Source organism: Orycteropus afer, unplaced genomic scaffold (assembly GCF_000298275.1).
Source record: "Orycteropus afer afer isolate SDZICR_OR568_19922 unplaced genomic scaffold, OryAfe1.0 scaffold00350, whole genome shotgun sequence".
Taxonomy (NCBI): Eukaryota; Metazoa; Chordata; class Mammalia; order Tubulidentata; family Orycteropodidae; genus Orycteropus; species Orycteropus afer.
This window is the reverse complement of record NW_006921937.1, coordinates 2,186,121-2,211,814: the sequence shown is the minus strand read 5'-3', so window position 1 is coordinate 2,211,814 and position 25,694 is coordinate 2,186,121. Positions and strand designations below refer to the sequence as shown.

General features: G+C 35.6%; 1 protein-coding gene across 1 annotated transcript in view; it reads right to left on the bottom strand.

Moving 5' to 3' along the window:
- Positions 1 to 25,694, bottom strand: part of FER (FER tyrosine kinase) — a 627,157-nt gene that overhangs the window by 214,146 nt on the left and 387,317 nt on the right. The window contains exons 12-14 of the mRNA XM_007952586.2: positions 22,575 to 22,631; positions 5,321 to 5,436; positions 2,950 to 3,044 (exon numbers count right to left, since the gene is read on the bottom strand). Of these exons, the coding sequence (XP_007950777.1) occupies positions 2,950 to 3,044; positions 5,321 to 5,436; positions 22,575 to 22,631 (268 nt within the window). The remainder of the gene's footprint in view (positions 1 to 2,949; positions 3,045 to 5,320; positions 5,437 to 22,574; positions 22,632 to 25,694) is intronic.

Below are 25,694 nucleotides of genomic sequence, written 5' to 3'. Positions count from 1 at the left end.
TTCCTTGCTTTTAATCCCCTTTCTCCTGCTCTTCTGGCCTGCTTCTTTGGGCATCCCTGAGTTGTCTCTCCTCACCTGTAACCCTGGGGCTGACTGCTCTTCTGTCCGGGTTCAAGGCTTTTATCCCCTTTCTCCTGCTCTTCCGGCCTGCTACTCTGGGCGGTACACACATATGAGGTGATGGAAAAAATTATGGCTTGGCTCAGGCACACTTTAGTCTTCAAAGTAACATCTTTGTTCTGTAACACTTTCAAGTACTTTCAAGCTCTTTCCAAGTAGTATGAAATCCCTAACAACTTCAATCTTTTCTCCATTTATAGTGATGTTGTTTACTGGTACAGTTGTGAGGATTTCTGTTTTCTTTATGTTGAGGTATAATCCACATTGAAGGCTGCAGTTGTTGATCTTCATCAGTAAGTGCTTCAAGTCATCTTCACTTTCAGCAACCAAGGTTGTGCCATCTGCTTATCACTATTTATTAGTAAGTCTTCCTTCAATCCTGACACTCTGTTCTTCTTCATACAGTCCAGCTTCTCAGGTTATCTGCTCAGCATATGACTAAATAAATATGGTGAAAGGATACAACAAAGTACTACTACACAAATATTACAATGGCTAAAGATTGACCAGATCAAGTTTTGACAAGGATGTGGAAGAATTGGAACTATCACAGACTGGTGGTAGAAATATAAATTATATAATCACTTTGGAAAGCAGTTTAGTAGCTTCCTAAAAACTTAAGACACACATACTATATGACCTGTCCATTGAACTCTTAGGCATTTTCCCAAGAAAATGAAAGAATATGTCGATACAGAGACTAGAACATGAATGGTCATACTAGCTTTATTTGTAACAGTCCCAAACTGTTATAAACCCAAAAGTTCATCAAAAGAGTAATAGATAAATTATGGTATATCCATACAATATAATTCTACTAAGCAATAAAAAGAATGTACTATTGATATATATTGCAACATATATTACAATATTTTGGTGACTCTCAAAATAATTGTGCTAAGTGAAATAAATCAGACCAAAAAAGGAATACATACTATAAAATACAATTTACATAAGATTCTAGGAAAGGCAAACAAACATTTAGTGAGAGAAAGCACATCAGTGGTTGCCTGGGGCCTGGAATAGGGAGAGAGAGAGGTGAGAGGAAAGAATTAAAGAAGAGCATAGGAAAACATGGATGTGTTCATCACCTTCATTGTGGTGATGGTTCCATACACATACATACATGTCAGTACTAATCAAATTATATACTTTATATTTAAAACAAAACAAAACACTGCCAATGAGTCGATTCCAACTCATTGCGATCCCCATTGGGATGCCAAGGTGGTAAATCTTTACCTTCTTGGAACAGTTTGTGGGTCGAACCACAAACCTTCTGGTTAGCAGCCAAATGCCTTAAGCACTGCACCACCAAATCTCCCATACTTAATATATGTACAATTTATTGTATGTCAATTAGACTTTAATAAGTCTGCTAAAAAGAAAGATAGTTATTAGATTACATATTTTCTAAAAAATGAATAAAGTGATCCTGATATTTCAAGGAAAATTGATAGTGATAAAATCAAAGTTTTCAAATTAAATTTTGGAAAATAAGAATCTGATAGCTTCTCTATACTTTTTTGATGAGACCAGTAGTTACATTAATGAATGTGATCTTTTGACATTTTATACTGAATTTTGTTACCATTTGGAAGATTTGCCTAACCCCTGGTAACCAAGTATTTTCCAAATGATCAAAGCAGGATCTGACAAAATCACACATGGGTAAAAAGTGCTTTCCAAATGCAAGACAGCCCAATAGACTTAATATATCAGAGTATAAAAAGTTCACTGATATGGCTTCAGATTCTACATTGCAACTAACCTTTAAGACAATTTAACCCTGTCTCTGGTGGTGTAGTGCCTAAAGCATCTGACTGCTAACCAGAAGGCTGGTGTTTCAAACCCACCAGCTATTCCTCAGAAGGAAGATTAGGCAATCTACTTCTGTAGTGATACCACCTTGGAAACCCAAGGAGGGGTCACTAGGAGTCAGATCTGGCTCAGTGGTAGGGAGGTTATTATTTTTGTTTTTCTTTACTATAATAGGCAGAATTTGAAGACAACCACCCAATGATAGCAACTCTAATCCACTAGAACTTGTGAACATGGTGAGTTATCATTCCCATAATTACATCCTGACATATGATACAGCTGACCTGGAGATTATCCACGTACAAACGATCTAACAATATGAGCCCTTTTAAAAGCAGAATGTATACTTTGGCTGCAAAAGAAGAGGTTAGAGAACATAAAAACACTTTCTGGTTTTGAAGATGGAGGAGGCCATGAGAAAAGGAATGAAAGAATGCAGGAGATCTTAAGGAGATGTTCCAAATTGACATCCAGGAAGAAAAAAAAAAAAGGAAGCTCAAACCATTAACCATAAGGAATGGGATTCTGTCAGCAACCTGAATAACTCTGGCAGTGAATCTTTCCAAGAGTTTCCAGACAAGGTCAGATGCACCTGTGTGAATGTTAACATGTATTTATAATATCAACACATCACATTTTAATTATAATTATGGTCTACAAAATTGTTAAGTCTTTGGGCATACTCATTCATCTTTTTGTAACTACAGTGAAAGCTATTTTAAGGTAACACTATAAAATAACTAAATTCCATGTGTAGTGGCACTGTAATAATAAATCTGTCTCCTAAAACAAAACCAAAACAACCAGTGTTGGCTGACATTTTCTAGAAAATAGCAAAGTATTATAGCCTATAAAAAAATCCAGCATGTGTACAAGTTCTTTGCCGTCAGGAAAATGTTAAGCAAAAGCCTTAAAAACTTTATAAAGAGAAATCAAAGAGACTGAATATACACAAGTAATAAAACATGACATTAAAATGTCATTGACAAACTTTTCAAATCATATTACCTGGAATCAGTTCCATAATGATGTAAATAGGCTGTCTTTGTGTGCAAACTCCTATAAGTTTAACGATATTGGGATGATCATATTGCTTGAGAATTCTAATAAGAGAGGGAAAGATATAAGCATAGTTATCATTTGAATGATAAATAGTTAAAGTATTAACTTTTGATCATATATAAAATGTGCAAGTAAAATGCATTTTAATGATTACAATCACAAATTATACTTTTTTAACTTCAGTTCCCCAATTTATGATAATTAAGATATATACAAACAGATATTGATAAATACTGGCAAAATAATATAGGAAGAATGAGTCAATTTTCCTTAATTCAACTGAATATTTATTTTAAAAATCATTATCCAACTGGAATGATGAACAATAATCTACTTAGTCCAAAATATGCAAAACTCCTTCAACTGTATTTGGTAAGCTGCTAGAATGGTACCTCTTTTCTTTTCTTTAATGTATACACTTAATTTCAGAATACATAAAAATAAGAATTCAACTCATACTAGTAAATGCTAAATGGTAATGACTTCATGATAATATTTTATAACAATTAAATGCTTTCTCAATGATCATAATCAACTTCAAAATAGTAAAAATTCAGAAGTTTTGAGAAAGCTGGCAAAGGGCTAAAAATTAGCTAACAGACTTTTAGAATAGGCTTAAACCAAAGCAGAGGAAAACTCATGTTTAGAAAAGGCAAAAGTTCATTAGAGTAGGAAAGATAAAACTTCACATACATATATTTTAGTATACGTATACTTTATATATATATACTAAAAACAGAGTAGAGTATCAAAATTTATATCCTTATTATCTTTGTAACATAGTTATAAATTCAAAGTTTTCTTTCCTAAGAGAATGGAACAATAACTGTATTTGGAGAGAAGCCTAGAAGTTCCACTAGAATTTTTGAGAAAGTTTTATAATGTATGACTTTAATAGAAAATGTCATCCATTAGGTTACAGAAACTGTTTATTAAAGAAATTCCAAAAAATAGCACAAGCTCGGATAATACTAAATATCTAAACAAATAGCTGTAAAGTCTAGTAAAGGACACTTGGACATTTAAAATGATACAAATACCACTTTTAATGTGAAACTAGGAAATCTCATTTTAAAAGAGTAATTAAACTCTTGCTGCAGTAAGAGTAACAAACTAGAAGAAAATTATTTCAATATTTTTAAAAATAATGTTAGACATAGTCATATACCTTAAGAATACATATGAATATTATAAAATAAGGAGGCTACAAGGGTTCAAATTGTGATAACATGTCTTTTTCTTTCTTGTAAGAAATAATTTTAGTTCTCATAAGAATGTTTTTTCTTAATTACCAAGAACATACATGAAAGGAACACGTTTACAACTTTCTTCTATAATATTCGTTCTCTATATATCCAACCGGTTTAATCCATTCCCATCAATGAATGGAAAAATGCAGGTCAAAATACTCTGTGCTCAGGGGTTTACTTCTCTTGTTGCTTTATCTTATGTTCTCCCACTGCACTCTAAAGAAAGTTCATTTTGTATACTAAGCCATGATGGAGACCACACACATGCAGACAGACACACACAAACATATAAATGCATTCACATACTTTTTTCCTTCCTCCTTTGATACCATGTATCTTTGGATCCATGTCTCCTACCCATCTCTCTATATATCCATTCACCCATTCTCCCATCTACGTATTTATCCTGCTTAGTCTGCCCAAAGTACCTTTCCATTTATTTTATGTTTTGTTGGACATATCTCATTTTTCTATTCACAGAATAATTTAAAGCATCTGTAGTACATGTGTAAACCAGGTGGAATATTAATCTAATAATAAAGAAAAATAATGGAATCACCCAGAAGATTGAATCAAAAAGAAATAGTATGCAAATTTGGAACAAATGTTAGAAAAATGAGTTGAAGAAAGAAATTGAGGTTTTCAAAAAGGATAACTAATAGCTGGAAAAAACAGAATTAAGCCATAGTACCTAAAGAGGGTGGGGTAGATAAGTATTACATATAAATTATATATTCTATGTATATAACACAGTACTATTTCTACTTTAAAAACAGTAACAACATTCATATATGTATATATGAGATAAGTAAAAAATCATTTTTTAAAGCCTTGAAAAATCCTCATTTGCTGCTTGTTAGCACCTGCTTCCGTTGACTGTGATTGCCTAATGGATCTGTCTACCTAAAAAAACATAGAAACTTTGTTCCCACATTGTGAAAGCACTTACTTATGAGGGTTTTGAAAATGCTTACTTACTTACTACTTGAGCAGTCACAACTTAAGATGTCTTCAAATTTACATTTTGAGGATTAAGTTAGAAATAAACATATTGTTAAAGAACTCACTTGGCCTCTTGTAAAAATTTTATTTTCAATTCCTGAGGAAGATCTTCTTTACATGTTTTGACAGCAACAGCAGTTTTATCCTTTAATATGCCCTTATATACTTCACCAAAATTTCCCTGAAAATACAAATACATTGTTTGAGGTGTATGGCAACCACTTAAGACTTTGCTAAGTGTAAAGAAAGCATGTAATGAAGCACCTTGAATTAATCAAAGTATTCTGCAAGTTTTAATCAGAGTCTGAGGATGAAATAAAGACAGGGACTATTGCTCTTACCAACCCTCCAACCCTAAATACACTATTCAACATACCAAATGCTACATTTTATTAGATTAACAAAAAACAATCCAGTAATATTTAAAAAGGAAACCAAAGATTTAGTGAGATAATGATTGGTACTGATCCACGTAGCTGTATGTCTGCTGAAGAGTATGAGGTTAAAGGAGAATATGAGAAAAGCAAAAGAATCAAGAAAGATGGATTATCAACAGCCACTGTTGTAGGCTGTCAATCTCTGAAAGGAAGCAAGGAAGAGGAAGGGCCCATCAAAATACCAATGTGAACCATGACGAACTAATTTCTAAATGTATGAGCTCCTAAATTTATTCTGTAGCTAGAATATATTTTGAAATAAAATGTGTGTTCTCCAGTCCTGTTTATTGAAGAGAAAGTAGGAAGTTTGAAGATAATTTATTGTTCTTTTCTTATAATTGCAAAATAAAATATTACATAATGCTTAGAAATTAGAGAGGAAAATGAATAAATGCTAACAAACCAGTAAAACATCTATTTTTGATCATTTAAGTCTTTCAATATATGTATAAGTATTTTTAAAATAGTTATGATCATAACATGCAAACACTATAAAATGAGCGAATGATACTACTGATGAGACCAAAAAGTAATTTAAGTAGCTATCTGCTAGTTATTGAATTTTGGTGTTCTGAAATAGATGTAACTCTTAAACATGTAACATCTATACACTTTGAACTATTAGCTATTAATAAATAATAACAAAATAATTATTAGAAGATTTGAAATCTATTTTCAATGAAATGTTCTATATTTATTTTTCCCATTAAATCTAACATTCACTGCAAAATAATGATTAAAAAAACAATTATTATTTTTCATGAAAAGTAGACATAAATTCTCTTAACATACTAATCATTCATTGTAAATTAAAAAAAGAAAGTTTGAACTTCACTTTTTTTTCCCGTTGGATACTCTCAAGGTTTTCTTGCACAACTGTCAGATCATTTCTTATTATACCAGACTCAGAGCTAACAGAAGCTATTATTCATACACACGGGACTACTTATATAATTCTATTTACCTGAACGGTTTTGAAAGCACCTATAATTCTAAAGCTGATTACTTTATTCATCAAGACTTCTCTTAGTTTACCATTTTCAATATCTAGGACCATCATTCTCCCAATAAGCATTCAGATTTTACCTCCACAGTAACTGCTTTCTGTCTAACTCCTTACATTCTTACAAACGCCACCCTACCTCAGGACCTCAATTATTCCCCTCAATTGATCTCATCTTCACTACCTTACTCATGCAATTCATCTACCATAGCGTGTGGGATTAATCTTTCAAAGGGACAACTTTGATTATTCCATTTCTTAGCTCAATTATCTTCCAATCACCTTTCACTTTCTTAGTCTTTCATAGCTCCACATTACAGGTGTCAATTGTTACATGTATTTCAAATATTTACTGAGCCCAAAAACATATCATGCCTTTGTTACATTTTTTCCTCCATTTTTTTAAAAAACCCCTTTATATCAGGGAAAATGCTATCTAATTTTTATATCACCTTCTTCACAACACCACTTATCTGTCAGTTTGTTGTACTACCGTGGCTTGCATGTTGTTGTGATGCTGGAAGCTATACCACAGGTATTTGAAACAAAAGTAGGGCCACCTTTGGAGGATAAGTTTCAGCAGAGCTCCCAGAAGAAGACAGACAGGGAAGAAGGATGGGGCCATCTGTTTCTGAAAATACTGGCCACTGAAAACTTTATGAGTAGTAGTGAAACACTGTCTGACATATAACTGGAAAACATTAGAATTAACAGTGAAACACTGACTAATATAGTGCCAGAAGATGGGACCCTTAGTTTAGAAGGTACTCAAAATGTAACTTGGGAAGAGCAGACTCCTCAAAGTAGAGTCAACATTAATGACGTGGATGGAGCAAAGTTTTCTGGACCTTCATCTGCTGTTGTGGCATGACTCAAAATGAGAAGAAACAGCTAGAATGTGGAATGCAAAAATATGAATCTAGGAAAATTGGAAGTTGCCAAAAAGAAAAAAAAAAAAAAAAAGAAGTATCACATAAAGATTGATACCCTAGGCATTAGTGAGGTGAAATGGACTGTTACGGGCCATTTTGAAACAGGCGATCATATGTTGTACTATGCCAGGAATGATAAATTGAAGAGGAATGGCATCATGTTCATGGTCAAAAAGAACATTTCAAGATTTATCCTAAAGTACAATTGGTGTCAATGATAGCATAATATCTGTATGCCTACAAGGAAGACCAGTTAATATGACTATTATTCAAATTTACAAACCAACCATGAAAGCCAAAGATGAAGAAATTGAAGATTTTTACCAACTTCTGCAGTTGACCAAATATGCAATCAAAATGTATTGATAATTACTGGTGATTAGATTGCAAATGATGGAAACAAAGAAGCACTGGTGGCTGGAAAAGATGGCACTGGTGACAGAAATGATGCTGGAGACCACATGACAGGCTTCTGCAAGACCAATGACTTACTCATTGGAAATACCTTTTTTCAACAACATAAACAGGAGGAGCTCTGGTAGCATAGTGCCTAAGGCACTTGACTGCTAACCAGAAGGCTGGCGGTTCAAACCCACCAGCCACTCCTTGGAAGGAAGATGGGGCAATCTACTTCTGTAGTGATACTGCCTCGGAAACCCAAGGAGGGGTCACTATGAGTCGGGTCCGACTCGATGGCACATAACAACAACAACAACATACACATGGATCTTGCTAGATGGAATACACAGGAATCTAATCAACCAAATCTGTGGAAAGAGTGGATGGAGATGCTTGATATTATTGACAGAAAAATGTCAGATGCCTAATGTGGACCAGACCACCAACTCCCCATATGCACGTTTAAGCTGAAGCTGAAGAAAATTAAATAAAGCCAATGAGAACCAAAGTATGACCTTGATTATACCCTACCTGAATTTAGAGACCATCTGAAGAATGAGTTTGATGCACTGAACACCAATGACTGAAGACCAGATAAGTGGCCTTCTTAATGGCATTATGAACATCACATATGAAGAAAGTAAAAGGCATTAAAAAGACAAGAAAGGAAGAAAAGACCAAAATGGATGTCAGAAGAGACTCTGAAATTTGCTCTTGATCATAGAGTAGCTAAAGAGAATGGAAGAAATGATGAAGTAAAAGGGCTGAACAGAAGATTTCAAAACATGGCTTGACAAGACAGAATAAAGTATTATAATGAAATGTGCAAAGATCTGAAATTTGAAAACCAAAAAGGAAGAACATGTTCAGCGTTTCTCAAGCTAAAAGAACGGAAGAAAACATTCAAGCCATGGGTTGCAATACTGGAGGATTCTATGGGCAAAATATTAAACAATGCAGAAGCATCAAGAAAAGACAGAAGGAATACAGAGTCACCATACCAAAAAGAACTGGTTGACATTCATCTACTTCAAATGGTAGTAAATGATCAAGAACCAATAGTACTGCAGAAAGTAATCCAAGCTGTACTGAAGAAACTGGCAAAAAACAAGGCTCCTGGAATTGAAGGAATATTCACTGAGATCGTTCAATGACCAGATGCAACACTGGAGCTGATCACTTGTTTATGCCAAGAAATCTGGAAGACAGCTATTTGGCCAACCGACTGGAAGAGATCCAAATTTATGCCCATTCCACAGACAGGTGATTCAACAGAATATGGAAATTATCAAACCATATCAATAACAGTACAAACAAGTAAAATTTTGCAAAGATAATTAAAAAACAATTGCAGAAGTATATTGACAGGGAACAGACAGAAATTCAAGCCAGATTCAGAACAGGGCATGGAATGAGGGATATCATTGCTGATGTCAGATGGATCTTAGCTGAAAGCAAAGAATACCAGGAACATGTTTACTTGTGTTTTATTGACTATGAAAAGACATTATACTGTGTGAATCACAACAAATTATGGATAACTGAGAAGAATAGGAATTCTAGGACATTAAATTGTTCTCATGAGGAACCTATACATAATCGAGAGGCAAGTGTTCAAACAAAACAAGAGAATACTGAATGGTTTAAAATCAGGAAAGGTGTGTCAGGGTTGTATGCTTTCACCACACTTATTCAATCTGTATGCTGAGCAAATAATCAGAGAAGGTGGTCTATATGAAGAAGAACATGGCATCAGGATTGGAGGAAGATTCATTAACAACCTAAGATATGCAGATGACAAAACCTTGTTTGCTGAAAGTGAAGACTCTGACACACTTACTGATAAAGATTATAGACTACAGCCTTGAGTTTGGAGAAAATACTGAAGTTATCAAGGATTTCTTTTTACTTGGATCCACAATAACACCCAAGGAAACAGCACTCATATCAAACAGTATATTGCACTTGGCAAATCTGCTTTGAAAGACCTCTATAAAGTGTAAATAGCAAAAGTGTCACTTTGAAAACTAAGGTGTGCCTGACCCAAGCCATGGAATTTTCAATAGGTATCTGCCTGTGAGATTTGGGTAACAAATAAGGAAGACTGAAGAAGAATCAATGCATTTGAACTGTGGTGCTGGTGAAGAACACTAAAATATCATGAACTGCCAGAAGAATAAATAAATTTGTCTTGGAAGACATACAGCTGGAATGCTGCTCAGAAGCAAACAATGGCTAGAGTTCATCTCACCTACTTTGGTCATGTTGTCGACTATTCTTGGAAGAAAGATACCATGCTTGGTAAAGTAGAGGGAAAGCAAAAAAGGGGAAGACCCTCGACAAGAGGAATTAACACAGTGGTTGCAATGATGGGCTCAAGCATAGCAAATATTTTGAGGATGGCACAGGACCGGGCAACATTTGGTCTGTTGTACTATGAGTCACACCCAACTTGGCAGCACCTAACAGCAATAACTCCTTCATTAAGACAAAAATCTCCAAGAAGACTTCAACTGTATCAGTAGTTGTAAAGCAGAATATCTCCAAACACTGACAAAAGGACTATGCTTCCCTAGGCCAAGGGACATTCCTACCATACAACTAGCACAGCTTTGTCACTACTGTTGACTCAAAGTCCATGAGGAAAAATCACATGATATCTCCTCTCTGTACTTGGCATTATAAGAAAGCCTTGGTCCTTGGTTAGTCTTCATCTCTCCTTCTATAATCCTCATTAGATTCTGAATACATCAGGATAGCTTCCTTTCTCCTCTATCTCCAACTCACTTCCCTGTTGAATATATCTAGTCTCATAGAATCAAATAGCATCTATACACCAACAAGTATCAAATTTGCATTTTGACTAGACCTCTCTCCTAAACTCCAACCATGACATCCAACAGCTTTCCCAACATCTCCAATTGGAAGTCAAATAGACTAACTCAATAAATCCAAAATGTTCGATTGAGTGATATAAGTCAAAGTTTACAGAGGAAATTTGTTTTCCACAAAAAGTCCATACATATTTTGTTTCATGACACTGACTACAAACCCCACAATGAAAAAGCTCTCTTCCTACTTCCTCTCTGTAGTTTTTCCCTGTGTCCTTCTTTCCTATGCATTCCTACCTCCTGAGACTTCTCCCTACATGAATGCTGCCATTCTGGTCTCCCATGATTGACTTTTCTAAGGAATGTACCTCCCTGGTGTAACTGTTCATCTCATAAGGCTGTCTATTGTTTGGCTGAAGGTTAAGCCATGGGAGTGAGTTCAATTCCAGGCCCAAAAAGGTGATTAGGAGCCATAGTCTTGGGGTTTTCACCAATCTCTATCAGAGCAGTAGGCCTGGTCAGTTTTAGGATTTTTAATTTTGTTCCATATTTTTCTCCTACTCTATCCAGGATCTCCAATTGTGATCCTTCCCAAGCGCTGGGCAGTGGTAACTGGGCCATCTAGTTCTTCTGGTCTCAGGGTCATGTAGGCTGAGGTTCACATGATCCACTAGTTGTCTGAACTAATTGTTTCCATGTGTATTTGATTTTCCTCACTCTTCTTTGCTCTGTATGAGGAAGCCCAATTGTTGTATCTAGATGGCCATTTGCAAGCTTTTAAGACCCTAGTTACTACTCACCAAAGTAAGATGTAAAACAAAGTTTCTGTGTACTATGTTATTCCAATTGATCTTGATGTCCCTTGCAACCATGGTCCCAAGCCTTCAGGCCCAGCAACTCACTCCTCAAGGTATTTGGTTGTGGTTACAAGTTATTATAACTTTGCACCCTGTTCCTGTATTATATATACAGACATCTTTTATAGCACACACAAATATCCATACAGATATATCATCTGCCAAACCTATATATGGTCATGGATATATTCCTGTTCCCTTGCACAAACTTGATCATCTTGCCTCTCCACCTATGTAGCCACCCATAGATTAATGTTTGTTATTACTAATAATGCTGTATTGCATATATAATAGTATTTACCTTTATTGTCTGTACCTCTTGTGCACCTCTCTGTGTCTTCCTTTTTCTTAGTGATATTTTGCTGGTCACCTGATTTTAATATATTGCCTTTCCCTTGACACAAATCAGTATGTATCTCTTACCTAGCTAGCAATTTTCCCTCCTGTACCCTTCCATCCTTGGTTACTAACAAAGAAAGATTCCTTCTGTGTCTAAACATTTCCTTGACTTCTTAAAATAGTGGACTCATACATTTGTCCTTCTGTAAATGACTTATTTGATCAAAATAACATCCTCCAAGTTCATCCATGTTATGAAGTGTTTAATGTGTTTTTCATTATTCAGTCTTGCATACTATTACATTTTAAGTATGCACTATAGTTTGGTTATCCATTTATCAGTTACTGGTCATTTAGGTTGTTTCCATCTGTTTTCTATTGTGAATAGTGCTACAATGACTTTGGGTATGAATAAATTTATTTGTGTCCTGGATTATACTACAATTTCAAAAACAGGTAATGCATTAGAAGGGCAAAGGAGTAGAATTGAATCAAAGGAAGAGAGAAATAGCGAAACTAAAGACAACTCAATACTAATATGTTAGAGGAATAATAATAATAAAAATGAAGCCTAAGAAGTATATGTGACACCATCAAGAGGAATGACTTATGTTTGCCTGGAATTTCAGAATGGAAAGAGAATCCCCCCCAAAAAAATAATAAAACCCAAGAAAATTGTCAAAGATTTGTTGGAAGAAAACTTCACTAATACCATAAACAACAAGAAGATATGCACTCAAGAAGTTCAACAAACTGTAATTTGGTTAGATCCCAAAAGAAAATCACCAAGACATATCATAATCAAACTTTCCAAAACCAAATACAAAGAAAGGATCCTGAAAACAGCACAGGAAAAACCTAGAAAGGAGAACCAATAAGAATGAGCTCTGAATTATTGGAGAAACCACACAGGCAAGAAGGCAACAGGATGACATATATAAAGCTCTGAAATAAAAAACTGACAAACAAGAATAATATATCCAGCAAAATTGTTCCTTAAATACAATTACAAAATTAGGACATTCACAGAGAAACAGAAAATAAGTGAATTTGTAAAAACCAGACCAATCTTACAAGAAATGCTAAGGGAGCCCTTCATACAGAGACCAACAACAGCAGACAACAATTGTAGATTAAGACACTCAACAACATCGCTCAGAAATCACTCCAGATATAGAAGTAACCAAAATAAAATAACTCTAAAAGAGAAAATAGATAACTAGAGACATCAATTTGTAAACAATGATAACTTCAAAACAAAAAGAGGGATAAATATTGTAGCTACAGAAGTTACAGACAGAATCAAGATGATATAAAGACAGAACGGACTTATTTAAACTTGGGAAAACAATAATAAATTATATGGTAACATCAAAGAAAATGAATAAACTTTCTCACTGTTCTGGTTACCTAGTGCTGCTCTGACAGGAATATACCACAAATGGGATGGCCTTAACAAATAGGAGTTCATTCTCTAACAGTTTGGAGGGAAAAGTGCCAGACTCTAGGGGCTGTGTGAAAGCCCCTTGACCATGGGCTTCAGTTCTGCCTCTAGCTCCTGGCCCACTGAAGCTAGAGGCTTTTCTTCACTCAGACAGCGGCTCGCTTCTGAGGCTGCCAAGCCCAAGGTTGACAAGTAAAAAGGCACAGTCCTGATATTACCAAATCACAATACAGGCCATTAATTCAAGTCCATTGTAACTCCCAAGGTCAGCAGAGCATGGCAGGCTGATGAACAACACAGCAACATTCAGGGTTCAAGGTGCCATAAGCTAGAGACCATTCCCCAAGCTTCTGCTTATATACAGGAAGCAGACCACATTCCCTAAGGCAGCTACTCAGCTGCTCACAATAGATTCCATCATGGAGTAGATTACCAGTCTCATCATGGGGAATACTACATCCAGCTGCCCAGCCCTTCAACCAGGCCCAGCCAAGTTGACACACAAACCAAATTACCACACTCACCAAAATAAAAAAGAAGAATTTCATAAAGATTTCTTGTTTTTAGGTATCATCAAGTCAGCTCCAACTCATAATGACCCTTCATACAACAGAATATAACAATGAATGGTCCTGCAACATCCTCACAATCATTGCTATGCTTAAGCCCACTGTTGCAGACATTTCATTGAGGGTCTTCCCATCTTTTGCTGACCCGCTACTTTACCAAGCATGATATCATTTTCCAGGGACTGGTCACTTCTGACAACATGACCAAAGTAGATGAGACAAAGCATGACCATTCTGGCTATACTTCTTCCAGGAAAGATTTGTCTGTTCTTCTGGCAGTTCATGGTATCATCAGTATTCTTCACCAACACTACAATTAAAAGTCATCAATTCTTCTCCAGTCTTCTTTATTCACTGTCCAACTTTAACATGCATATGAGGCAACTGAAAAAAACATGATTTTAATTAAGCACACCTTAGTCTTCAAAGTGATGTATTTGCTCCTTGACATTTTAAAGAGGTCTTTTGCAGCAGATCTGCCCAGTTCAATACGTCATCTGATTTCTTGACTGTGGCTTCCAGGGCATTGATTGTGGATATTGATAAAATGACATAAATTTTAGTAAACACTAAAACAACAGCAATGAAGGAAAAGATAAGCCACTCCTTGGAAGGAAGGTTGGGTAATCTACTTTCATAGTGATACTGCCTCAGAAACCTAAAGAGGGGTCACTATGAGTTGGCTCTGACTCGACAGCAGTGAGTATAATGAACTCAGCAAAGAAAAATACATGAAACAAAAAAATCATTGGACCACAAGCAAACAAAAAAAATCCCTCAGCAAAATGACAGCAGTAAATTAATATCCATCAACAATTATACTAAATGTAAGTGGAGAAAACGTATCAGACAACACAGACAACAGCAGAATGGATGAGAAAATGTGATCTATCTATATGCTGTCTACAAGACACAAGTTAAACACAAAAACAAAAATAAGCAAAAAATCAAAAGATAGAAAAGCGTATATCGAACTAATGTTAATCAATGAAAAGAACAGGAGGGTCAATATTAATTTCTGATAAAACAGACTTTAAGGAAATAACTAGCAAAAGAGACAATGAAGGACATTATTTAATGATGAAGGGATCAATCCAACAAGAGAATAGAACCATAATAAATACCTATGCACTCAAAGAATCTCAAAATACATAAATCAAATTTTAACAGAATTGAAAAGAGAAATAGACAACTTCACAATCATTGTAAGAGACTTTACCACTTTTGATGAAGGACAGAACTACTAGAAAAGAAAAACAAAACCAAAAGATAAAGAGCAAAACAACATAATCAACCAAATTGACCTCATGGTGTATACAGAATGATTCACCCCAGAACATCACAATATGCACTCTTTTCCAGTGCACATGGAACATTCACCAGAATAAACAGCATTTTAGGCCACAAAGCAGGTCTCAATAAATTTAAAAACATAAAACATAAAGCATCTTCTCAGATCAAAATGCTATAAAATTATAAATTAAACAAGAAAACAACAAAAAAATTCAATTATGTGGAAACTGAATAATATACTGCTTAAAAACTACAGGGCAGTATAAGAAATAAAAAATGAACTTAAAAAATACATGGAATCAAACGAGAATGAAACACAAACCAAAATCATTGAGACACAGCAAAAAGCAGTACTCAGAGAATAATTTATTGCAATAAACACACACATCAAAAAGAACAAAAATCCAGTTTAACCAAATATCTCTAATATTTATGAAAAAACACCAAAAAATCATTACAGTCACCAGAAGAAAGGAAATAATGATAATTCCAGAAGAGATAAGTAGAAGAGAGAAATAACAGAAAAAAATCACTAAGACTAGAAGCTGGTTTTGGAAAGGAATAATAAAATTGAAAAACCACCAGCAAATTTTAAAAAGGAAAAGAAGAAGGTGCAAAAAAAAAAAAAAAAAAAAAGGAAAAGAAATGAAACACACAATGTCATAAGAGAACTCTGAAATAAAAAGGGTAAATAACAGCATACTATGAAGAATTGTGGGAGTTCTGGTAGCATAGCGTCTAAGGCACTTGACTGCTAACCAAAAGGGCTGGTGGTTCAAACCCACCAGCCACTCCTCGGAAGGAAGGTTGGGCAATCTACTTCCATAGTGATACTGCCTTGGCAACCTAAGGAGGGGTCACTATGAGTTGGGTCTGACTCAACGGCACATAACAACAACAACAACATGAAGAATTGTATTCCAATTAAATTTGAAGATGTAGAATAAATGGAAAATTTTCTAGAAACACACCACCAAACTAAACTAACACAATCTAAGCTAGAAAATTTGAACAAACTCATCACAAAAGAATACAACACACAGGTTCATAAACAAAATTCTTCTCCCCAAAATATCCTGAATCAGAGGGCTTTACTGGTAAGTTCTACAAACATTTAGAGAACATTTAGAGAAGAAGTGACACTAATTCTAGTCAAAGTAGTCCACAATATAGAAAAGGATGGAATCCTATTGGAATACTACTGAACTCATTCTATGAAGCAAACATATCAAAATCAGGCAAAAACCACTGAAAAATAAAATTATAAACCAATATCTCTCGTGGAAATTCTCAAAAATTCTAGCCAACAGAATCCAACAATATATCAAAAACATAACACGTGATGACCAAGTGGGATTCATACCAGGTATGGAAGGATGGTTCAATACTAGAAAAACAACCAACATAATCCACCACATAAATAAAACAAAGGAAAATCACATGATTTTATCAATCAATGCAGAAAAGGTATGTGACAAAATTCAATACCCACTCTTGATAAAAAAACACTCAGCAAAACAAGAATGGAGGGGAAATTCCTTAACATAATGAAAGACATATACATAAAACCAACAGTCAACATTTTTCTCAACAAGACTGAAAATGTTCCCGTTGTGAACTGGAACCAGATAAGGATGTCCTTTATCACCATTCCTACTCAAAACTGCATTGGAAGTCCTAGCCAAAGCAATAAGGCAAGGAAGGGAAATAAAAGGCATTTAGACTCGCAAAGAAGTAAAACTATCTCTATTTGCAGATATTATGAACTTTTATGTAGAAAGTTATAGTCAACAGGAAAACTACTGAAATTAATAGAAGGATCCAGGAAAGTGATGTGGTCCAAGATCAACATACAAAAATCAGTCAGATTCCTCTACACTAACAAAGAAAACTCTGAAAAGGAAATCAGGAAAACAATACCATGTATCATAGCCACTTAAAAGATGAAGTTCTTAGGAATAATTTTAACCAGAGATACAAAAGAACTGTAGAAATAAAATTACAAAACACTACTACAAGAAAACAAAAGAGACCTACAGAAACGGAAGAATATACCACACTCAGATAAGAAGGTTTAACATTGTGGAAATGTAAATACTAGCCAAAGCAGTCTCCAGATATAATGCAATCCTGAGCCAGATTCCATCACTATTTAAGGAGATGGAAAACGTAATTACTAACTTTATGTAGAAAGGAAAGAGAAACTGGCTAAGTGAAGCATTATTAAAGAAGAACAAAGTAAGAGGTCTCATACTCCCTGATCTGAAAACGTACTATACAGCCAGGCTAGTCAAATCAGTCTGGTATTTATTTGTACAAGGACAGACACATAGACAAATGGAACAGAATTGAGAACCAAGAAGTATAACCATCCACCTATCAACAGCTGATCTTTGACAAAGGGCTGAAGTACATTTAATGGGGAAGAGATAATCTAACAAATTGTGCTGGGAAAAATGGATATCCATTTGCAGAAAAATGAAATAGGGGCCATCTCTCATTCTATATGCAAACACTAATTCAAGATGTATCAAAGACCTAAAAGTAAAACCTAAAATCATAAAGATCATCAAATAGAAAAAAAAAAAGAGGGGGGAGTAAACTTAAGAGGTCCTAATGCATGGCATGAATATACTACCAAACATAACTAAAAATGTACAAACAGCAGAAGACAAGCTAGATGGCAGGGACCTACTAAAAATTGAACATTTATGTGCATCAAAAGACTTCTCCAAAAAAGTAAAAAGAGAACCTATGGAATGGGATAAAAATTCTGATGACACAGCAGGCAAGGGACTAATGTCTAAAATTTATAGAAAATTTTAGTATGTCAACAACAAAAAGACAAATAATCCAATTAAAAAATGTACAGAGGACATGAACAAACATTTCACCAAAGATGATACTCAGGCAGCCAACAAACACATGCTCACAGTCCTTAACCCAAAAAATCAAACTCACTGCCATCGAAGTTGATTATGACTTACAGAGACCTTCACTGAGTTTCCAAGATGGTAAATCTCTATAGAAGTAGATTGCCTCATCTTCCTTCTGCATTGCAGCTGGTGAGTTTAAACCACCAACCTTCTCGTTAGCAGTCAAATGCATTAGGCAGTGCCCCACCAAGCTCCTTTTAGTCCTTGTTGTTGTTGTTGTTATTAGGTAGTGTTGAATCAGCTCTGACTCATAGCGACCCTATGTACAACAGAATGAAACACTGCCTGATCCTGACCCACCCTTACAATCCTTGCTATACCAGAGCCCGTCACTGCAGTCACTGTGTCAATCCAGCTCATTGAGGGTCTTCCCTGTTTTTTGCTGACCTTCCACTTTATGAAACATGATATCCTTTTCCAGAGAATAGTCTCTTCTGACAACATGAGCAAAGTAGGTGAGACAATCTGATCATTCTCACTTCCAAGGAGCATTCTGGTTGGACTTCCTCCAGGACAGATCTGTTCGTTCTTACGGCAGCCCATGGTACTTTCTTTGCCAAAACCACAACTCAAAAGCATCAACTCTTCTTCGGTCCTCCTTATTCACTGTCTAGCTTTTACATGCATATGAGGCAACTGAAAATACCTTCCTTTGGGTTAGGGGCACCCTCGTCTTCAAAGAGACATCTTTGCTCTTCAGGACTTGAAAGAGGTCTTTTGCAGCATATTTGCCAGTGCAATATATTGTCAGATTTCTTGACTGTAATTTCTCTTGGTATTGATTGTGGAACCAAGTAATATGAAATCTTTGACAACTTCAATATTTTCTCCATTTATTGTGATGTTGCTTATTGGTCCTGAGAATTTTTGTTTTCCTTATGTTGGGGTGTAATCCATACTACAGACTGTAGTCTTTACTCTTCATCAGCAATTGCTTCAAGTCATCTTCACTTTCAGCAAGCAAGGTTGTGCCATCTGTGTATCAAAAGCTGTTAATGAGTCTGAAGTCCTTAGAGACTCAACGAGATCTCATCCTACCCCAGCATTAATAGCAAAGTTCAAAAACCTAGAAAACAATTACTGGCAAGGATGTGGAGAAACTACCACCCTCATATACTGCTGGTGGGAACAGTCAATGATACAACCACTGTGAAAAATAATATGGCATGTCCTTAAAACACTAGAAATAAAAATACCATATGTTCCAGTAATTCCACTACTAGGTATATATAATCTAGGGAAATAAGAGCCATGATATGAGCAGATATATGCACGTCCATGTTCATCACAGCATTATTCATAATAACAAAACAATGGAAATCACTTAAGTGCCTATCAATGGATGAATGGACAAACAAATTATGGTATATACACACAATCAAATACCATGTAATGTTAAAGAATAATGATGAATCTCAAAATACCTAATAATATCGATGAATCTGGAGAACATTAACCTGAGTGAAATTAATCACAAAAGGACAAATATTGTATGAGACCACAATAAAAAGTCAAGAAAAGTTTTAATCACAGAAAAACATACTTTGAAATTTATAAAAAGTGGGAAGGGAAGGCAGGGTAAATAATTAGCTATAGGGTAGATGCATATTAACTTGGGAAAGAGAAGGGCAACATACAATAAGGAGGGATATAGTTCAGCACAAAATGATCAAGGTAAAGGAAGATACTGGGAGGAGCACAAGAGTTACAGGCAACAAAGATAAATACTATTACATACATACCCCTGCAATAACAACAATGACTATAAGGTATGAGTGGATGAATAGATAGACATGCAAGCTGAACAGGAGTGAGAAGGCAAAAGGGACTACACCTGTGAAAATACATAGGTTCAACAGAGGAAATTTCTATATATGTATTTATATTTACTGCAAAAATATCCATGAGTATAGTAGAGCATGAAGGGGGAAAGCTATGAAAACTTCTTAGCTATATCCAGATACCTTAAGGGAATCAGTAGCTGGGTCTGGAGGCTCAAGACCATAGCCTGAGAAGACATCAAGGTCAAGTGACATAAGTTCAAAAAGTCAGTATTCTACATCACACTTTAGTGAGTAGCAATTGGGGTCTTAAAAGATTGTGAGCAGCCATCCAAAGTGCAACTACTGTTCTCTCCCTGTCCAGAGCAAAGAAGAACGAAGAAAATCAAAGATCCAAGGAAATAATCAGTCTAAAGGACTAAAGGACCATATGAACCCCACCCTCTACAACCTGAGATCGAAAAACTAGATGGTACCTGGCTACCACTGCTGACTGCTCTGAAAGGGATCACAATAGGAGGTCCTGGATAAAGCAGGAGAAAAATGTGGAACAAAACTTAAAATAACTAAAAAAAAAAAAAAAAACAGGCTTATTGGTCTGATAGAGACAGGTGGTACACCCAATACCATGGCCTTTAAACATCCTTCAAGCCTGGATCTAAACTCACAGCCATGGCTCAACTTTCAGCCAAACATCAGACAGACCTATAAGGTAAGCAATAATACCAGAAAGATATACACTCCTTAGAACAACCAAACATATGAGATCAAAAGGGCAGCATTTGCCAGAGACAAAGCTCAGAAGGCAGGAATAAGTAGGAAAGAAAATGAATGGGACCAGTAAACCCAGGGGGAAGTAAACATAAGTGGGAAGAGTGTTGTTATATTGTGGGGATTCCTGCCAATGTCTAGAAAATGTGTATAAACTGCTGAATGGGAAATCAATTTCCTCTTTAAACTTTCATCAAAATCACAATAGAAAATTTTAAAAAAGAACAAAAAATGTTACATATCACAACATAATACTGTCTGATACAATGCTGGAAGATTAGTCCCCTACGTTGGAAGGCACTCAAAACACAGTGCTCGCAACAATGGACTCGAGCATACCAACAATCATGAAGATGGTGCAGGAGGGGAAACATTTCATTCTGTTGTGCGTTGTTGTTGTCATGTGCCATCAAGTTGGACCCGACTCACAGCGACCCCTCCTTGGGTTGCTGAGGCAGTATCATCACAGAAGTAGATTGCATTGCCCAACCTTCCTTCTGAGGAGTGGCTGGTGGGTTTGAACTGCCAGGCTTCTGGTTAGCAGTCAAGTGCCTTAGGCACTACGCTACCAGCGCTCCCTCTGTTGTGTATAGGGTCACTGTAAGTCAGAGCCAACTTGACAGCAAGTAGCAACAGCAACAAAACACAGAAGTGAATCCCTTACCACTACCCCCCACCCCCAAAATGTATTAACTCTCAAGTAATATCCTTCTGGATCTTTATCTATGTTTAAATAAATACATGTTGACATGTGCGGTAGAAAAAGAGTTAGTATTTACCCATTGAAACTCAATTATAAATATCATTCATGACCAACTGATCAAACATTATTAATGATCAAACATCCTGTTATTATTAGATATAATATAAAATATTTTAACATGGCCTATGAGTTGGAAGACACTTGCAATTAGACTGGAAGAAAGGGCTTTTTGTTATATATAGTTGTCCTCAATGATCAATAATAGAGCTAGTTACAAAATGAATATATTGATACATGTATATATATAAATAATGAAATAATGTTACTATTTTTTGTTATGTACAATAATTCTACATAAACCAAAAAACAAACAAGCAAACTACCATCAAGTCAGTTCCAACTCACAGCAACTCTATAGGACAAGAGGAGAACTGCCCCATGGAGTTATCAAGGCCGTATCTTAGGGAAGCAGACTGCTTCATCTTTCTCCCTGTGGAGTGACTAGTGGGTTCAAACTGCTACCTTCTGGTTAGCAGCCGAATGAATGCCCTAACCACTGGGCTACCAGAGCATCTATGATTTTATACACAATTCTGAAAGTCCAAAGAGGACTATTTCACCTTTTTTGCACTAATACATACAACTAGGAATGAATGGAATGAAACCATTAAGTGTTTAATTAAACTTCTATTACCCCCACAGTTTTTCTTTCAAATCTCAGCTCACTACTTTTTGTTTTACCTCGCTGTAATGAAATCATTTATGAACTATATTCCTTCCAGAAAAAAAATAAAAAAGAGTTACACATTCTACTTTAAAAATGCAAATATTTTCACATATCCATTTCAATGGACAACACAAAGAGTTACAAAGTACGTTGTCACATGTCTTTCTAGGTTAAAGTGTAATAATGTGCCTTGCTGTGTGCTGAAATACAAAAACAGCTTTCAAGAAAATTAACAATTCTGCAGCATTAACAATCAATATAAAGATTTCAGGTTATTTCACATAGATGAATACGCACCTTGCCCAGTAATTCTCCCAAGGTAACATCTTCGTGATTGAGAATCCATCTCTTATCCTACAGCAAAAAAAAAGAACACTTATTTAGCCCAAGCAAGAGTAAATTTCCTAGAAGATGCATTTGAGGCAATGGGAACAAGACCTAAAGTGATATTTCTTTCAGAACACTCAATCAACAGCACACTAAGAAGTTGTAACCTCAAAAATCTTCAAAACCAATTTTAAAAATGTTACTAAAATGCAGTATTAAAACTATATTACAACAAACTTCTCTCAGAAATCTCAGCCTTCAGAATGTTAGTACCTTATGACTAGAACACAGGATGCACGTTCCCTCACAATAAAGCTCAGACTATATTATTGTTAGAATGTGGAAATTATCCAACAATATCATTAATATCATATGCAAGTAAAATTCTGCTGAAAATATTTAAAAAATGATTGTAGCAGTATATTGACAGGGACTTCCAGAAATGCAAGCTGGATTCAGAAGAGGGCCCAGAACGAGAGATGTTACTGGTGATGTCAGATGGATCTTGGGTGAATGCAAAGAATACCAGAAGAATGTTTACCTGTGTTTCACTGATTATGCAAAGGCATTTGACTATGTGGATCATACCAGATTATGCATAACACTGCAAAGAACAGGAATCCAGGACACTTAATTGTGCTCATGAGGAACCTCTGCATAGAACAGGAGGCTGTTGTTCAAATTTAACAAGGAGATACTGCTTGGTTTAAAATCAGGAAGGGTGTATGTCAGGGTTGTATCTTTTCACTATACTTATTCAATCTGTTCAATGAGCAAATAATCTGAGCCACTGTACTATATGAAGAAGAATGCAATATCAAGATTGGAGGAAGACTCATCACAATCTGTGATATGCAGACAACACAACCTTGCTTGCTGAAAGAGAAGGTGACTTGAAGCACTTACTGATGAAGATTAAAGACTACAGTCTGACTATGGATTACAACTCAACATAAAGAAAATAAACATCCTGACAATTGGACCAATAAGCAACATCATGATAAATGGAGAAAAGATCAAAGTTGTTAACAATTTCCTATTACTTGGATCCAAAATCCATACCCATGGAAGCAGCAGTCAAGAAATCAGATGTCATACTGCACTAGGCAAATCTTTAAAGACCTCTTTAAAATGTTGAAGAGCAAAGATGTCACTTTGAATGCTAAGAAGTGTGTAACCCAAGCCATGGTATTTTCAATCACCTCATATACATTTGAAAGCTGAACCATGAATAAAGAAGAGTTGATGCATTTGAATTATGATGCTGGGGAAGAATACTGACAATACCATGGACTTCCAGAAAAATGGACTAATTTATTCTGGAGGAAGTGCAGCTGGAATGCTCCTTGGAAGTGAGAATAGCCAGACTTTGTCTCACCTACTTTTGATCATGTTGTCAGAATGGACCATTCCCTGGAGAAGGATATCATGCTTAATAAAGAGGGGGGCCAGCAAAAAAGAAAACCCTCAACACAGTGGCTGCAATGATGGGCTGAAGTATAACAAGGTTTGTGAGGATGGTGCATGACTAGGCAGTGTTTCATTCCAATTCTCCCTTGATCTCAGAGAATTATTTTTCTATACAAATCACATTATTAGGAGCTGATGTTTCTACATATAAACTGGTCATGAGTTATAGCTGTCTGGGACACTGCATGTAGTCCCTTATCTTTCCAAATGATTTGCTGTAGTAAAATAAAACAACAAACATCAATCACAGTATCACTAGGGTACTGAAAACCAGTGATTCAAACATGCCATAATAAAGAAGCATCCCATTATCTGATCACAAGAAGTGATTACTACTTAGAGACAATATTGTGTTGCAAATATCTCAGCTATTAAATCACACAATGGTATAATGTTAGAAAGAGAGAATTTTTAAATATAATAAAGAAGGAAATAGGGAGGGTGGTAAAGAGGAAGGAGAGAGAAACGGAGGTGGGGAGAAGTAGAGAGAAGGGAAGAAGGCAAAAGGAGAGAATATAAGAATAAAATCCTTGAGTGACATGTTTATATTCATAATTTACAGTTTCCTTCACTGTATACAAAGATGGAATTATAATTATGATTTACAGTACAAAATGTAAAAAAAAAGTCACATTTCTTGATACAAAAATCTACCCTAACTCTTAAGGATCGAACTGTATTCTCCAAAAAGATACAGCCTAACCCCTGCACTGATGAATGTCATTTGTCTGGGGAAATTTTTTTTTTTTTTTTTTATATAATCAGTTGAGTTAAATAAGGGCACAGTAGCGTAGGATAGGCTCTAAATCTCATCATTGCTGAGTAGCAAACTCTTCTTTCCTTATTAAAAGGAAGGTAGGGAGAAGACCCTATGTGAGGATCCTTTTCTAAGCAAAGGATTTTATTTTTAAATAGGGAGTGGAGAACAACCCTAAGAACTCAATATATTTGAAAAAACAAAAAATTGTACATTTCTGTAATTCTTCAATTAATCAGAATATTGCTTAAAATTAGTTGAAACAGATTAGCCTGCCTAAAGGAGAGATGGAACCCTGTTGGTACAGAGGGTAAGGGCTCGGCTAACCAAAAGTCTAGTTGTTCAAATTCACCAGTGGCTTTGAGGGAGAGAGATGAGGTAGTCTGCTTTCATAAGGATTCACAGTCTTGGAACACTGCAGGGCAGTTCTACTTGTCCTATAGGGTCATTATGAGGCAGAATTGACTTGATGGCAATAGGTTTGGTTTGGCTTGGGTTTATAGTAGTGACAAAAATAAGTACTTTTACTGTCTGAAATCCAAACTTTTATAATGTATAGGTAGGAACACATTTTCAAAATGTTCCCATAGACCTTGTTTGGTCAGTCTCAGAAGCAGCCTCATTAGACTGGAAAGAAAGGCATTCATATCTCCATTTTGCATATTAGAAAACCAAGGCCTTAAGAGGGTATTCTTGTCCACAGTCACAGAGGTATTAAGTAGCTGGGATGGGATAAGAACCTCAATCTTGGATGAGAAAGACAGAGAGAGGTTCATGGGAGGTACAGACAACAAAGATGAACCCTTTTGCACATACAGTACTGCATTGTCAGTGAAGGCAAACATGGGTATATGGGTGGATAG